General features: G+C 37.3%; 2 protein-coding genes across 3 annotated transcripts in view; both read left to right on the top strand.

Moving 5' to 3' along the window:
- Positions 1-457: 457 nt before the first annotated feature.
- On the top strand, positions 458-7,458 carry LOC128244743 (interaptin-like). Its single transcript, XM_052962795.1, has 2 exons — positions 458-574; positions 2,713-7,458. Exon 2 carries the CDS (start codon positions 2,760-2,762, stop codon positions 7,107-7,109), a length of 4,350 nt encoding a protein of 1,449 aa, XP_052818755.1. The 5' UTR covers positions 458-574; positions 2,713-2,759; the 3' UTR covers positions 7,110-7,458.
- Positions 7,459-13,130: 5,672 nt separating this feature from the next.
- Positions 13,131-17,272, top strand: part of LOC128243855 (ATPase WRNIP1-like) — a 37,414-nt gene continuing 33,272 nt past the window's right edge. For both annotated transcript variants that reach the window (XR_008262917.1, XM_052961837.1), the window contains exons 1-4: positions 13,131-13,759; positions 14,141-14,329; positions 14,796-15,007; positions 16,609-16,811. Coding sequence is in view for 1 of the 2 variants with exons in the window: in XM_052961837.1 (XP_052817797.1) it covers positions 13,154-13,759; positions 14,141-14,329; positions 14,796-15,007; positions 16,609-16,811 (1,210 nt within the window). In the remaining variant the exon portion in view is untranslated. The remainder of the gene's footprint in view (positions 13,760-14,140; positions 14,330-14,795; positions 15,008-16,608; positions 16,812-17,272) is intronic.

Raw genomic sequence — 17,272 nt, 5'->3', positions numbered from 1 at the left:
ACATTCATTTTTCATATTTTATATGCCAGAAGTGGCTCTTCTACGTATCAGAACAGATACAAATATATACAGTGTCATCCTTGGTTCGTAGTCCAAATAATTGTACGTTGACGGATTTTTTTACGATTTTTGGCAAATCCTTCTCTTAGGGATTGGAAGAATCCCGTATAACACGTCTATTATTTTAGACTACCTTGGTTCGGTGTGCCTGTCATGGCCAATGATGATAATTATTATGTATGTATTATGTTATTTACGATACATGTTGTTTATTTTAAATGTCCATGTATGTGCTTTCCTTACTGAAATAAATCTATCTATCATTTTATAGGCCTACTCCTGTACGCCCAGGCGTAAAAATACGGACTTGTCGCCTATCCTCATTTCCAAGGGAGGTTACTGCACTAGAGCAAGGCGTTTGTTTGGCGTGTCTATAGCTGATCACAAATCGGGTCAATAGCAACTAGGTCAACCGGTGTCGAAGTAGTTTTAATTCATAAAGTGAAAATAATGTTTTTTAAACCGAACCCATTTAAACATTTGTAAACTTCTTTTTCCTAATGCTGATGTTAAGGTAGGCATTTCTTAAAATAAAGTATGCGCTGTAAAGAATTAAGATTGATCGAATATTTGGCAAATGCCATTGAATTGATTGCAATTATAACCAGATCTCATCATTTAAAAAATATTGCAAAATGATAAAATTATCATGCAAAGTGATAAAATTATCATTAAAAATTATGCACCAGTCAATTTAAACAACGGCCCCTAAGGTCCGGGGGGTGTACCGGGGATAGTGGGGGAAATGGGCCATGCTATTACCTTCCAGGTGGCCCCTCAGTGCCAGGTGAATGCGGTGGTGTTTTGCTCCGAAAATAGCGTGAAATGGGCTTAATCAGGATGTCCCGGCACAGTTATCCACCAGTCAATAGTAAATACAGCCCCCCAGGTTCGGGGAATAGCGGGGACTTTGACTTTCCGTCCAGCCAACCCCGGATAAAATCCCCGTCCTGCGGGAATGAACTGATGGTCAAATCCCCGCCAAATGCCCCCGCACCCCAGGGAGCCTAGGTAAGGCCCATTCCCCACAGTAACTTGGTATTTTGACAGTATTTTTTGGCCAGTCGAGCTACCTGATTCAAGTCATTTGGTCTCAAGGGTGATCTTTTGGAGTTGGACTGAGAATCATAAAAAATGTGTTTTAGTACTCTATTTTAGACTAAACAAATAATCCACAAATAATCCACTTTTGGTAGTTTATTTTTACATATTGCGAGGATTTGGTTGGGAATTTACCAGCTGTTTGTCTCTGCAGAGAGGGGATGTTAACTGGGATTGGCTTGACCAAAAGTCAAAGTCCCCGCTATTTCCCGGACCTGGGGGGCTGTGGTTACAATAAATTGACTGGTGCATTATTCTGTGGACTGTGATGTGTCTCTTTTATTGTCTAATAACCTTGCATCGTTGGGTTAAAACAGTGTTTATACTAATATTCATGACTGTACTTTTTCTTTGCTTTGATAGAAATAAATGTGTCCAGTACAAACAGCGAAAGATCCACTATATGATGTATCACTGTGAAATGTGTGCCTAATGTAGGGTTCGATTTTCAGCAGCAATTATCGGGCTAAACAGAACATTACAGGCAGTGTCAGTCTCCAGACTCTGGACAGGGCTAGGCAGACTTAGTGTTTTGCATCTCATCTTTTTTCCTGTGATTTTTGTACATTTTGATGCATTTGAACTGACTCAGTGATTTCCCTGGTATCATCATGACTGCTGGAACACTGACATGGTGCTCAACCAACTGAGCTAACTATGCGGCTCGTTCTTGTCCTCACACACTACACTTCACCCCATTATTAACCTTTTTAGGCCGTTCCCGGAACTCTAGCCTTTCACTTCTGACACCAGAAAAATTAAATTCAACCTCACTAGAAATACATTTGCCTGAAATTATGCTATTTAGATTTAATACTTAGCTGCTTTGTTATATATTTTCATCTCAATTTTTTCAAAATATGCATAGACTGTTTAGTGCGTCACTGTAAACAAATGCTTTCTTAACAGGTGAACACGATTTGTGTACACTGTTAAGATTTGGGCCCTCAACCAGTAAATATGATTGAAATACATTCAGTAAAAAATAATATGAAAATTCAAAAATTGTAAAATAGTTACAGGGACTCGCTCATGTTTTGGTGAAATGCACTTTTTTGTATGACTGAATAAAGTGTGGCAAATCATAAGGAGTGTTTAAACTCAGATGCCAAAAGCTGGATCCTGTCAGCAAACGTTGATATTTTCTCAAATATCAACTTCAAATACCACAATTTTCATAAGTGTTAATAACGGCTACGAGTGATTTGTTGTTGTTTAAATGATTGATTGACATTATTACTATAAAATAAGGCAGTGTTTTCAGATGCATTACTAGAAAAACTATTATTTGGCTAAAAAACATGAGCAATTACCTTTTTATTTACAATGGCATTGAAAATGTATTAAGGATTAGGATATATTTATCTTCCTTTTACTGATAAAGGTCTTATCGCAATGATAAGATTGTATAATTAATAACTTGGCAAGCCTCACTTTTGGCATCGCACATGCTCTTGGGTTGGAAATTTTGATCCGAGCTGGGTACCCATGAAAGACCTATGAAATGGTATTATTATTGCATTTTTGATAGTGTGTTTTTTCCATTTTCAGGTGGATGTCAGTTTTTACTCAGATTGTAGGGGGAGAAATCTGCTAAAATGGCTACAGACCCGGTGGGATTTAATAATAAAGATAAAGATTCCTCTGATGAAGAAGGTGATGCCTTGTTTTCCTACTTTGGCAAGAGAAAAGCAACTCCAGACAAAACTAAAGAGCCTCAACAAATTGCAGATATAACTATTGGAAGTGGTAAAAATGAAGTTGTGAATATTAATACCGGAAGTGGTAAACCTAATAACTTAAAATCAGTAACAATGGAAACTGAACCACAGCATAGAATGAATGAAGCAAAGCTTCTGAGGGTCAATGACAAAGTCGAAGTGGAATCAGATGTTTGTAACACCTTAACAAACGGCGAAGTGAATAAAGCAAAAGTTTCAGACAATGTCACTGGAATGTTACAAACAAATGTTCTTACGAGTGATGATAAGAACAGCAACAATGGCACTGAAAATGCTTTGAGTGTTAATGGAGTGGTTAATGACTTGGAAAAGCAAAGAAAGGATATTAAATCTGAATTGAATAGGATTTTAGAAAATCCAGATGCGCCATTGGTTCTTGGAGATAAAAGGCTATTTATCATCAGTGAAAATAACTGGCAGGCGTTATGTGATAAAGTATGTAAATTGACTGCAGAAACTGTGTCAGGGAGGGAATCATGTACAGAGCAGAAATATATGGCTGAAGGAAGACATGATCAAGATCTGGCAGCCAACAAGGGTAATGTCCAGTCAAGTGCTGAAGATTGTTCAGGACAGAAATATATAGGTGAAGGAAGACTTGAGCAAGGTTTAGCAGCCAACAACGGGAATGTCCAGTGGAGTGCTGAAGAATATTCAGAAGGGGAAACATTCCCTGGTGTGAATTTTTCTGGAGTGCCTGGAAAGTTTATAAGGAAAAACAGCAAACTAGTATTTGAACGGTATGAGCAGACATCCATGTCTGATGTTGGAATTGCTAATAGTGAAATGGAATGCAATGTTAGTGAAGAGTTAAGAAATGGAAGTATTGTTGAAAATGACACTAGCCACACTGATGCATTTGATGTGAATGATAGCCATATGATTGCCATTCCATTAAATACAACTTCAAATCATGTACAAACCCCTGCATTAACTGAAGTTTCAGGTGAATCTTCAACATATACAACTGAAAGTTTAAATGAGCAGGTGTCAGAAAACTGTTGTAATGAAACAAATTCAACTCAACAACAGCCAATGGTATTTCATTTTGATGCATATGGGAATCTGCAGCCTATTGTGGAAAGTCCTGCAAAAGCCTTTGTAGTGGACACCAAGGAAATTGAATTTAGACGAATGTCATATGTAAATGAAAGAGAGCAATCTTCTAGTCAGTTATTGATGCAAAATGAAAGTGAAGTAAGCAAACCGAAGTTAAAAAGTTTTAAATTAAGTGTAGCTGCTTATGATGGTTTAATGCAACTTCACAGTACAACTGTTAATGATACTTGTGTATTGAAACCTGAAGGGGAGACAGAGAAAATTCTCGACTCTTTAAAGGAAGATGGTGAAACAAATTTAAGGCAAAACATAAATAGAATTACTTTAGAGTCAAACATCAAGAAACCTGCTTTAGACAAAGACATGAATATGACTGTGTTGAAAAAGTCCATTCCAAAAGTCAGGATGGAAAATACACAACCATTTAATGTGCAATCAGTTAGATCTGTGGCAGTGGCCAAAAGAGAAGAAAGTGTGAAAGCGAAAGAAACTCAAGTGGAGAATACATTAGAATCAGAAAAGATTGAAAGAAATATTTGCAGTGATGTGAATAATAAAGCAGCAAACCATGGTGAAGTAGAATCAATTGAAAGACCAAACCTTGTGAAAGAAAAGAAAAAGGTGGGCAGACCACGAGCTAAACTATTGAAATATAAGAATGAAAGCAAAAGTGAAGATAAGAATGAAAAGACAAACACCATGGTTGGTACAGCAGAAGGAGAAAATGTCAAAAGGAAAAGAGGAAGACCAAAGAAAAAAGATGTTGGAAATAAAAAGGTGGATGACAGTGAGGGTGTTTGTCCTCCTGGTGAAACAAAGGAAAGAGACTCAATAGAAATCCCTCCAAGTGTTTCAAGACCTTGTGAAACAACAGTTGGAGAGTTGAAAGAAAACATTAGAGTTATTTCTATTCATAATGAAACAAAAGTAAAAGAAATTGATGGAAAAAAGCAAAGCTCTGAATCTGATACAACATCTTTACATTGTAGTGCAGGACAAGAATTTGATTTACAAGGTAAACAGAAGAGGTGTACAATTGAAGCAAGCTGGAAATCATTCAAGCCAAATTTGGGAAAAGCGAAATGTGTTGAAAGTGAAACAGATAAAAATGAAGTAAATTATGAAACTGAAAGTTTTCTAAATAAAGGTTTAGGCACATATGGAAGTGGCAGTGAAAATAAAGAGCAAACTCCTGAAAACTCAGATGAAGAAGATGAACTCTTTAATTACTTCGAAAGTAAAGACAAACCACTGAATCGTTCACAAGTCTCTGTAGAATGCCAGGCAAACTTTGAAAGTGATAGTGAGGATGAAGAATTTGATAGGGAAAACATTCTTAAAGAATACAGATTGCATGCGAAGAAACTTCAAAACGAGAAAAGCGTAAAACAAGTGAAAAGACTTCCAAGATGTACTGTCTCATTAACAAAACTTAAGATCACACAACACACAGGTCTTACACCATACATAATTGAAAAGAATGTGCAAATAAAAGCAGGACTGAAGTCAAATAAACAAAATGCTATAAAAAGTGATGTTCAACGGCAACAGGTTGGATTAATGGAAACGCACAAAAATACTAAGGCTAAGAAAGTAGCTGGTGTGAAAAGAAGATCTAGTTTAAAGTCAAATGCAGCAGGTAAAGACGAGTTAAAGTCTGTCAAGAAATCTGTAAACTTTGAAGAAGTAGTTAATGAAAACAAGCAATATATGGGTAGAGCTGAGAATAAAATGTCATCAAACAGTCACAATGCTGATAGTGCAATTAAAAAGAAATGTGGTCCAAAAAGAATAAATGAAATAGGCACAGACATTACACTAAAAAAGGGACCATACAAAAGAAAATTTTCAGGAGAAATGGAAAAAGTTGAAAACAGCAGCGCATTGACAAGTGATGGTACTGAAGGTGATAGCGCTGCGGTTAAAGGAAGAGAATCTCTGATGAAAATAAATTCCAAAGAAAAGGTTAAACAGATAATGACAAAAAGAGGAAAGCAAAAGCTGATGAAAGATTCAGCTAATGAGTTAAGAATGCAAGAGAACAGTCTTTCAAAAGATATGAAAGAAAATGAAGGTTTGGAAAAACTTAATGTGAATGAAGAAAACTGTATTGAAAATAATCCACCGAATGTTTTAGATAAACCATTAACTGGTGCCAGTACTGATGAACAACACAACAAGACAAGAAAGAGAAAAGTTAAAACAAACAGTGAAGTAAAAGTGAAAAGGTGTAGAGTAAAGAAATGTAAACAAACGAGTCACGAATCTGATGTAAATGTTTCTAGTACTGAAACAGACAATACAGAAGATGAAAGGACTGTGACTTATTCAGACAACCTTGTTAAGAGTAGAAAGAAATCTACAGCAGTGGGTGTGAAAACCATGAGTCGGAATCGGAAGATGAGAGAAAAGAAATTTAAAGATCGATATTCATGGAAGGATCTGTTACCGCTTGAAGTGATGGACATACAAAAGACAATGGATGAAATTGAAAGTGGGGATAGAAGCCCAGTCAATGTTAAGAAAACTGTTCGTAAGATAATGAATCAGGTTAAAAGAAAAAGTAGACAAAATCGGATTGATAGTAAAACAGAAAAATGTTTCACCACTAAAGAGAACGAAAAAAATCAAACAAGAACTGCTAGTGTTGATTCTTGCTCATCTGCAACAGAAACAGGAAGAGATTTAAGTAATTCCCCAAGTAAAAAACATCTTTCGACTTCTCAATGTAAGCCTGGTGATTCCAATTCGCAGGGGGGACGAATGATCGCAAGGAAAAATAAAGAACAGAGTGAAAGAAATGAATATTTGGGTTCAAAAAGTAGGGAAGTGAAACATAAAACTTCAAAATCAGATGATGTGCATCTAAAGGCAGTTGATCCACTAAGATCAGGGAATTGTGTGGAAATACATGGATCACCTTCGAAAGGTGAATCACAAGTATACCAGCAGTTTACCTTTCATTCACCAAAGAGGGCTGAAAATCAAAACAGTGGAATGGATAATACTTGCAAATTATCAAGCACAACAGAGGTTCCATTAGTATCAAGTGAGACAACATCTCCAATACACAGTCCTAGTAAAGCTGCTGACAAGGTGAAAGGGCTTCTAGAAAAAGTTCATGTTACGAAGAAAATTAGTTTTTAGATTTGTTTTGCTTTGAATCTATTATTTGATATATTATGTTGAATCTGTTAAAAGGTTTTCTTTTATCTGCTTTTTTCAAAACTAATGATCCACATTTTTACTGCTACAGACACTACTTTTTACTGGGTTGGTGTATATATTCTGCCTCATACATTAAATACATGATGATCGTTCAATTTTATAAAAAAACTTAATTGGTAATAAAATATATTTTTGTACAGCATTGTATAATTTTAGTAAACGTTTTCATTATAGACTATGTTTGGGCATTATTATTGTAATATAGATTCTTAAACGATACACAGGTATATCAATAAAATATGAAACCTCTCGAATTAATCTTTATCTGGTAACATTTTGCTCACCTTATCACAAAGTGTTCACTTAGTGGTCTACTGTGACCAGTCGTGCATCATCTGTCATTAACATTTTGTTTGATCCAAGCTTAATGAAACTTAGTCTGACTGCTTGTCTCTATAAAATATTAGTCAAGTTCAAAGTCTGTGTCATATTGGGTTAAAATTGTCTTTACAATAAATAAAAGCCAAGTCTGAAACAGATAATGTTTCATGTCTTGTGAAAAACTATCACTTGGTCATATGTTCAAACAAACAACCTTAACAGTTATATTACTGTAGTACCCTATTTTTTGTCCAATCTGTAAATAATAAAGCTTGATCAAAATGATGCATTCATGTTGAAGATATTTAATGCAGTACCGTAGCCAGAGGTTAATTTAAACCAAGGCAGTCGAGGGATGCCCACAACACACCAAAGAGATAAAATATAAATAATGGAAAATGGTATATATATAAGTGATAACCTGCGTTTTCTACTTATTTGAAGTTTGTTTAAGACATTGATAAGGTAACTCCATTGTGATTTATAAATGAAGTATAAATTTGTTCATTTCAATATTACTGAATTAAAAAATCCAGAACAATTAATTCGTGGAGAGTCAAGAAACATGGTCAATTGGCATGATTTTGTGACTAAACATTTGACCGCCCCGATGTAGAGCGTTCGCTTCGGATGCGGAAGGTCGTAGGTTCAAACCCCGCGTCAAACCGAAAGACGTTGGAAAATATAGTACCAACAGTAGCTCCCTTGCCTGGCACTCGGCATTGGAAATTTATTACTCGGGGAAAAGGTGTACTCAGTACTGGTTTAACCCAGGAAAGTTGTATCCCGTGTACTCAGTACTGGTTTAACCCAGGAAAGTTGTATCCCGTGTACTCAGTACTGGTTTAACCCAGGAAAGTTGTATCCCGTGTACTCAGTACTGGTTTAACCCAGGAAAGTTGTATCCCGTGTACTCAGTACTGGTTTAACCCAGGAAAGTTGTATCCCGTGTACTCAGTACTGGTTTAACCCAGGAAAGTTGTATCCCGTGTATCTGTGCTTTACACCGGGCACGTTAAAGAACATGGATAACAGAAGAGCTAGGGTATCGCAACCGGATATCGTCTCTTCAAGTCTTCTAATATCTGGATCTGACTGGGAATTCCAGTCACTTCTATCTTATGTCAAAAGTCCTGATGGCGTCACGTCGGGGTCAAGCCATATCGTACATGTAGTCAATAGGCGCGGGCAGACCTTGATAAACTAAAATTAACAAACTAAACGCTATGACAGTCGGCTTAATGCACCAGTCAATTGTAACCACGCCCCCCCCCCCCCCCCAGGTCCGGGGGTATGGCGGGGAAATGGGCCGTGTTTTTACCTTACAGGTGGCCTCGCAGTGCCGTGTGAATGCGGTGGTTATGTCTTCGCGCCCAAAATAGCGGGAAATGGACCTTACCTAGGGTTTTTGGGGTTCGGGGCATTTAGCGGGGATTTTACCAGCAGTTCGTCCCCGCAAGACGGGGATTTTACCCGGGCTTGGCTGGAACGAACGTGCCCGCTATTCCCCGGACCCAGGGGCCGTGGTTACAACTTACTAATGCATAATGATTAGGCAAACTTTAAGCCGATTGTCATTCATGGTCGATCTTGTCCAAGTTCAGTTGACACAAACAGGAGCCAACAGGCAAACAAATTTTGCTAAAATATCTGAAATATCGCATTAATGTTTGGGAAATAATTCGCACCGCATAGCTCAAACCGTTCTAAATGAGACATAGGACTTTTGATGCTCTCTTGGAGGGGCGTAGCATGTTAGAGGGTGCTGGAGGGATGTCTCCCTTTTGGTGAGCTTAGTTTCAGAGGGTCCTCCTTCGAGGAGACTTTGAAATAATGGACAACAAAGAGTTCTTTCTAGTGGGTATCAGTTTCAATGAATTGTTTTCAGCTGATTTGGAATATGCATTGGCCAAAACTCACCAAGATATCAAAGCATCCCTACTTTAATACGTAACCAATAAGCGAGAAAAAAAACGTTCGAAAATCAATCTCGGACGTCGATAGATGCACACAAAAATCTGAATAACAAAAAACACATGCAGATGATTTGTGTAAAGATGAAAAAATAGTAGCAATATTTGACACTTTTATAACTGGAAAATTTGTGGCCACGTAGTTCTTAACTGAAAAACCCATTCGTAAAGGTTAATGCAGGGGGCGGATTCCACGTTAGATGCGGGGGCGTAACCTTTTGAATTGAGCCCCTCCCTCAGAACCGATATTTATATGGTTGAAAGTACTGGCAGATTTTTGCAGCACGGCTAGTCCGAAATAGTGTAATATGGGCAAATTTTATTACTCTTTTATCCTTTATTGAAAAAAGTAAACTTGGACGGTTTTGGGGCGGGGGGACCCTTTAGTGTTATATGTTTAAAATTTATAAGTGTAATTCTATATTGTGTCTAAGGTGCAAGATAATTGTGTTCATATAAGGAATTCGGTTGCATACCTGAACGCAGGGCTTTACACATTTACATCTTTTGCACATGACATACCTCCTTTCATCAATAGAATGAACATTAACTGGATTGTTGTCCATCGCCGATTTGTTTTCAGCAGAGAATGACCGGTGCATGTGCAAAAAGGGTACCGTTTCGGTAGATTTCTCAAAGAGGGTACCGATATGGATACGCACCGTAATAATAACGTACTGATCTTTTAGAAGTCAACATTGTTAATACAGTTAAGGTATGCTCCTTGCATTTTATTTATATATTATTTGTTTTATCATTTGCTTTGAAAGCCCCAGTTTGGCTACGGGCCTGACATGAAAGGTGATAAAGGAACCATATCTTGTTGTAATGTCGTGGGTGGATCGCATCGTGGGACCATCGTGAGTTGTTAGGCATTATCGGCGGGGGTGGGGTGGGGGGCGGCTGGTTATTTACGTGATCAGGTTTACACGTGGGATACGCTTGCGACATTCGTGCGACTTTCGCAAATATGTAGCACAACAGTCAAGAGTCACTCGTCTCCCGACGATATAAAGTCGCCCGCTCTGTTGCTTTCCACCTGCTTCCGAGATTTTTCAGTGGATACATTGAATTTTATTCAACTAGTGCAACTTAAATCAAGGTTGTATCAATGCTGTCTCCCAAGATGTGCAAATATTGTGCTGTGGGGACACGGAAGGAGGTTGCGGGGCTGCAATAATTGTTCCCTGTGGCTATATAGCGCAGAGTGGTGGCCAGGCTTTTAAAAGAGCGGTGCTGCAGTCTCGATTTCGGCCTTGGTAATGCGAGGGGCGACCCTCAGCAACAGCTCCTGAAACATGCCAGGCACCATCCGCATGAAGTCCCCGGCAGATGCATGCTCTAAATCTAGCACCCGAGTACAAAACAAGAGGGCCCTGAAGGCCCTGTATCGCTCACCTGATCCATTTCAAGTGTGAAATAAGTGTTTTCAGGGCGAGGCCAATTGTGACAGGGGGGGGGGGAATAAGTGTTTGTCAGGTCGATGGAAAGTGCAACGAGAGGGGACTTAATTAAAACAAATTTAGGACTAGTTTTCAATGCTACATGTTAAATATTAAAGTTGAGGGTATTACAGTTTTAGAGAATTTGACCCAGTTGCAAACCCTACCTTGTTGTAATAAGTACATTCTGACCAGGTTTCATATAGATAAAGTAGAAAATATGGCCTCAACAGTGTTTTAACAATGTTTTCTATGATTTGACTTTGTGACCTAGTTTTTGAACTCGGGTTACCCAGTTTCAAACTTGACATAGACTTCATAAACACAAACATTCTGACATAGTTTCATGGTGATCAAAGAGAGAATGTAATCTCCTCAGTGTTTTCAACGTTTTTCTATGATTTGACCTAGTGGCCTGGTATTTGACCTCTGATTACCAAGTTTCAAACTCTACCTAAAGATCACCAAGAATAACATTCTGATCAAGTTCCATGAACATATGGTCATAAATGTTGCCGCTATAGTGTTAACAAGCTTTTCCTATGATTAAACCTAATGACCTAGTTTTTGACCACACATGACCCAGATTCAAACTTGACTTAGAGATTTTTAATATAAACATTCTGACCAACTTTCATGAAGTTACAGTTATAAATATGACCTCTAGATTGTTAACAAGCTTTTCCTTAAATTTGACATGGTGACCTAGTTTTTGACCGCACATGACCCAGATTCGAACTTGGCCTAGAGCTAATCAATATAAACATTCTGACTAAGTTTCATGAACATACAGTCATAAATGTGACCTCTAGAGTGCTAGCAAGCTTTTACTATGATTTGACCTAATTACCTAGTTTTGACCGCACATGACCCAGATTTAAATTTGACTTAGAAATTATCAATATAATCATTCTAACCAACTTTCATGAAGAAACATTTATAAATGTGACCTCTAGATTGTTAACAAGCCTTTCCTTAAATTTGACCTGGTGACCTAGTTTTTAACCTCAGATGACCCAATATCGAACTCGTCTAAGATTTTATCGAGGGTAACATTCTGACCAAGTTTCATTAAGATTGTGCTAAAATTGTGACCTCTAGAGTGTTAACAGTCAAATTGTTGACGACGGACGACGACGACGGACGACGGACACAGGGGATCACAAAAGCTCACCTTGAGCACTTCGTGCTCAGGTGAGCAAAACATGTACTATACTGTGCAAATTGCCGAACCCACAAACGCGAGACAGTCGTAGACTAGTCGTGAGATTGTTTTACCTAAACATATTTTTGTACCCCAGACCGCACGGACTCACGACAGCCACAAAACATAGATATCAAAATAAGTAATCGATCATGAAAAGTGCATGTTCAATTTTACCTCACGACAGCAAGTCCATGCCACGATGCTCAATATTTTGTAGAACGGTCATGCAGCGACACCCGAAGACCCACGATTTCCCTAAATGTTCTGTCGTGTCACAAATGCGTCCTTGGCTCATTTTGGCCAAACTTTAACAAGTTTGTGAACATTATTTCACACCGAGGGTGGGGGGCTGTCGGTCGGCCCGGTTAATAACCACATAACGCTCAATGGCTTAATGAATAAGGTTAGTAGTTGAAAACTCACACTCTCGGTGGCATTTAACACAAAATGCTTGTCCGACCTCCGGATTCTCATTGGGAGTTTGGTTATGCCTGTAGATCTCTATTGATTTGATATCAACAGGTCAAATATCAACTTGGGTCACCAGATTGCTGTCATGGTAACTTCCAAAACAGATATATAATAATAATAATGATGATACAACGTTTAAATCATGTTTATTAAACGTGGTAATAAACTGACCATTGTCCTATTATTATGAACATATTGGTTACCGCTTCAATTGACCTTTAAGCATATATCTGTAAAATTTGCATTGTCCATATTCATAACTTTATCTTATCCATTTAACTTATTCATTGCTGCCGGGAGGACGCATGTATACATGTTTAACTGGAAACTATAACTCGTCAACTCATATTACAATATTTATAAATCGTCACTAACTATACCTACTATCCTCAAACTTTAAGGGATTACCTTGATGATGATGATGATGATGGATATATCAACTTTTGCTGATAACGTCCGTGGAAAATAATTTTATAACAATAAATTTATTCGTGCAAAATAATAAATTGTGACAGATGGCGGGAAACAATATGTAAACACGGCAAAAAAATGAGCGCTGAAAACGTGCTTCCATGCCCAATTTGCGCCAAGTCTTTTTCTTCAGACACAATTAATCAACATCTCGATAACTGTCTGAACCCAGGAGACTCGATACAATTAGCTGACACACTTTCAGTTCCACAATCGAAAAAACGAAAATCTGATCAAGATGAAAGCTCTGGTAAAGGATGGGGTTTTCTGATGGGTCCAAGTAGTGGTGTAGGGTCTAAAAGACCTAAACTCGGGAAACCTGGTGAACAGCCTCGCTCAAGTAAAACTATTGTCATTGATGCTGATGAAGATTCCAATGATAATCACAGTGATGGTAAAATCGAACAGTGTAAAATTGAAATCGAAGTTTCACCAGTTGAAAGAACAGCTCATTCTTTAAGAAAGGAATCTACAGCAGAGACTAATGTATTGAGTAATGCTTCTCAAAGTAAAACATCTACCATTGATATGGGAATACCACTTGCAGAGCAAATGCGTCCTTCCTCGTTGGAAATGTATATTGGTCAAGACAAAGCAGTTGGGAAAGAGAAAATGTTAGCTCATCTTCTATCCAGTGACGTTGTACCATCAATGATTTTATGGGGCCCTCCAGGCTGTGGAAAGGTTGTTTCTGAACCTTATTTCTGTAAACATTGTTAAAAAAAAAAATTGAATTGCTTTAACAATCAATTTAATACATTTGTATTTCTGACAAAAGGAAATCTGCATAATTTGTATACTATAATTACTGCGAAATATTAGTAAGTTTTACAAAATGAGGCACATACTCCCCTGAAATTATACATGTGAACTCTTTTTAACTTAAGTATTAAGACCAGACCACACTTGTGCGTAACATTGTGTCAATAATGGTGATTAATATTTATAATTATAATTCTATTTTAATACTAAACTTCCAATATGGGCAGCTTGTTTCATTGTTTTTGTAAAGTCATACATTTGTTTGCATCATTTCACTTTAATTGATTCATTTATTTACTTCAGACAACTTTAGCCAAGATAATTGCACACAAATGCAAAATAAAGTCGAAGTTTGTTCAACTGTCAGCAACATCTTCAGGAGTGAATGATGTAAAGGAAGTGATAAAGAAAGCCAAGAATGACTACAAGATGTTGAGAAAAAGAACCATTCTTTTTCTGGATGAGATTCATAGGTTTAATAAGTTACAACAGGTAAAATAATTATTTATTTGTGATGATGACTAGGTGGTGATGATGATGATGATGATGATGATGATGATGATGATGATGATGATGATGATGATGATGATGATGCAGTTACAGAAAATGGTTAAAAAATCGGTCCAAATATTGTTCTTTTTTTTTCTTTTTTTTTCAATCCAAAATGGCTGTCAGTAAAAGAAACCTGTAATACACAAACAGTGTTTGTCATATCACATCCTTAACTACCAGGGGACATTCTATTGTAGCGAGGGGACATCATTGAGGGTGATAACCGTCTGTGTTAATTGACTTGGCTGTTTTAATTCCATGAAAGTGATGTCAGATTTGCCATCTTTTTCTCATCAAAACAGTTGTCGCCTGGTCCGGACCGATTTAGGTTCCAAACTTTTAGAAGGCCTGCCATTGAATAATGTACATAAAAATATGTTGGCAAAATGTAAATATAATTTTCCAGGATTCCCTATTGCCTCACGTTGAAGATGGCACAATAACATTGATCGGTGCTACAACAGAAAATCCTTCCTTCCAAGTGAATAGCGCTCTTCTTAGCCGATGTCGAGTCATTGTCTTAGAGAAGCTTGATGCGGATGCTGTAATGAAGATCCTGGTCCGAGCAGTTGAGAGGCTTGATTTTGAGATTATTGAAGAAAAAGAAGAAAAATCAAAGTAAAATATTTTAGTAGAAGAACATTACATGATGTAATGTTGAATGCCTGGTTTAGTGCCACATCTGTCAAAATTGAACATGTATCTTTATATCAAATATGTCAAAATTGAATCCAGGCCAGAGTGCAACTTAAGCCACTGAGCAATTAACTGCTCACTGTCCAGTTAATGGAAATGCAATGCCACATATGCTTTTAGTTTTTAGCTATTTGAAGAATATGGAGAGCTATACTACTCACCCAAGCGTCGGCATAGGTGTCGGCATCGGCGTCACACCTTGGTTAAGGTTCTCCATGCAAGCACACATAGGTTAATATCTCAGCAAATACTAGAGGTATTGCATTGAGACTTGATACAGTGGTACTCAACCATCCAACCTACTTAATTAACCAAGTTAGAAAACTTGTTTGCATTTAATGCAAATAATTGCCCTTTATTATTCGACTTAAAAATTCTGGTTAAGGTTTTGCGTGCAAGCACTCATAGGTAAATATCTCAGCAACTACTTGAGGTATTGCATTGCGACTTTATACAGTGGTACTCAACCATCCAACCTACTTAATAAACCAAGTTAGATAACTCTAGATTGCATTTAATGCAAAAAATTGCACTTTATTATTCGACTTAGAAATTTTGGTAAAGGTTTTGCGTGCAAGCACACATAGGTTAATACCTCAACAACTACTTGAGGTATTGCATTGAGACTCAATACAATGGTACTCAACCATCCAACCTACTTCATTAACCAAGTTAGATAACTCAAGTTTGCATCAAATTCAGATAATGGTCCCTTTTTTTGACATAGAAATTCTGGTTAAGGTTTTGCATGTTACTTTTAAGTCAATACCACAGCAAATACATCATGTATTGCATTGAAACTTTACACACAGGCTCCCAACCATTTAACCTTCTTATTTAATCAAGTAAGATAACTCTACCTTTCATATTATATAATTCTTGCCCCTTTATTATGCAACTTTGAAATTCTGGTTAAGGTCTTGCATGTTAGCACACATAGGATGATATTTAGCAACTACTTTATGTTTTGCATTGAGACTTTATACAATGGTATTCAACCACCCAACCTAATTGAATAACCAAGTTAGATAACTGTATTTTGTTAACAAATCTCAGCACATCATGTATTGCATTGAAATCTAATCAGTGATCCATGCATGTTTCGCCAAAACTTTTCACTCCTTACACTGAAAAGCGGCGGAATAGTCGAGCATGCTGTCTCTGTGACAGCTCTTGATAATTTATAGTATACCAAACATATTTCACCACAAAGTTTGGTTTTCTTTTTGTTTTAAGACTTAAGTATGATGTTTTACTACCCATTATTATGTCAACATTCCTGGATTATAAATTTGCATAGATAATTGTTTACGGATTTATGACAAAATGTGTAAGAGTATCTATTTAAAAGATTATAGCTTTATTCATCCATTTACCCATTTTTTAATTAATTTTGCAACTTAAATGCATTAAATGCTTGATCTTGCAATATTCTTTCAAACTCTCGGATGATAAGATGGGCCTAATGCTTTGTACAAGCATATTCAAAAGAAAGATCACAATTGGATTACTTTATCGCCTAGGGTAACAAGATGTATAGAGAAGACAGCGCTTGACTTCCTTGCCAACGTCTGTGATGGTGATGCAAGGGTGGCACTCAATGGTTTACAAGTGGTCATCCAGTCTCAGTTAGCAACAGTAACGAATGAGATGAAAACAGTCGTTATAACCACTAATCATGTGAAAGATGCTCTCCAGAGGTCACATATAGCCTATGATAAAACAGGTGAGTTGTTTGATTTTTAGCTTGACTATTCGAAGAATAAGGAGGGCTATACTACTCACCCCAGCGTCGGCGTCAGCGTCAGCTTCGGCGTCCGGTTAAAGTTTTAGGGCAAGTTGGGATTTTCACTTATAAGTCCAATACCCTTTATTCAATTGACTTAACACTTCACAGAGTTGTTCAGGGCCATCACATGATGAGGTTAGATAACTCCATATTATCCTTTACACAGATTATGGCCCCTGATAGACTAGGGAACTTAGGTTAAAGTTTTAGGGCAGGTTAGGATATTTATTAATAACTTCTATACCCTTCATTCAATTGACTTAAAACTTCACATAATTGTTCAGGACCATCACCCCCTTAATACAAGTTATGGCCCCTGATTGGCTAAGGTTAGGGCAAGATAAAGTTACGGTAAGGGCAAGTTGGGATTTTAATAAAGAAACTTCTATACCGTTCAT

Source organism: Mya arenaria, chromosome 8 (assembly GCF_026914265.1).
Source record: "Mya arenaria isolate MELC-2E11 chromosome 8, ASM2691426v1".
Taxonomy (NCBI): Eukaryota; Metazoa; Mollusca; class Bivalvia; order Myida; family Myidae; genus Mya; species Mya arenaria.
The sequence above is the reverse complement of the archived record's forward strand: the minus strand, read 5'-3'. Positions and strand labels throughout refer to the sequence as shown.

What these genes read in the sequence shown, in the direction of transcription:
- LOC128244743 (XM_052962795.1), top strand. Translation starts at nt 2,760, where the DNA reads ATGGCTACAGACCCGGTGGGATTTAATAATAAAGATAAAGATTCCTCT.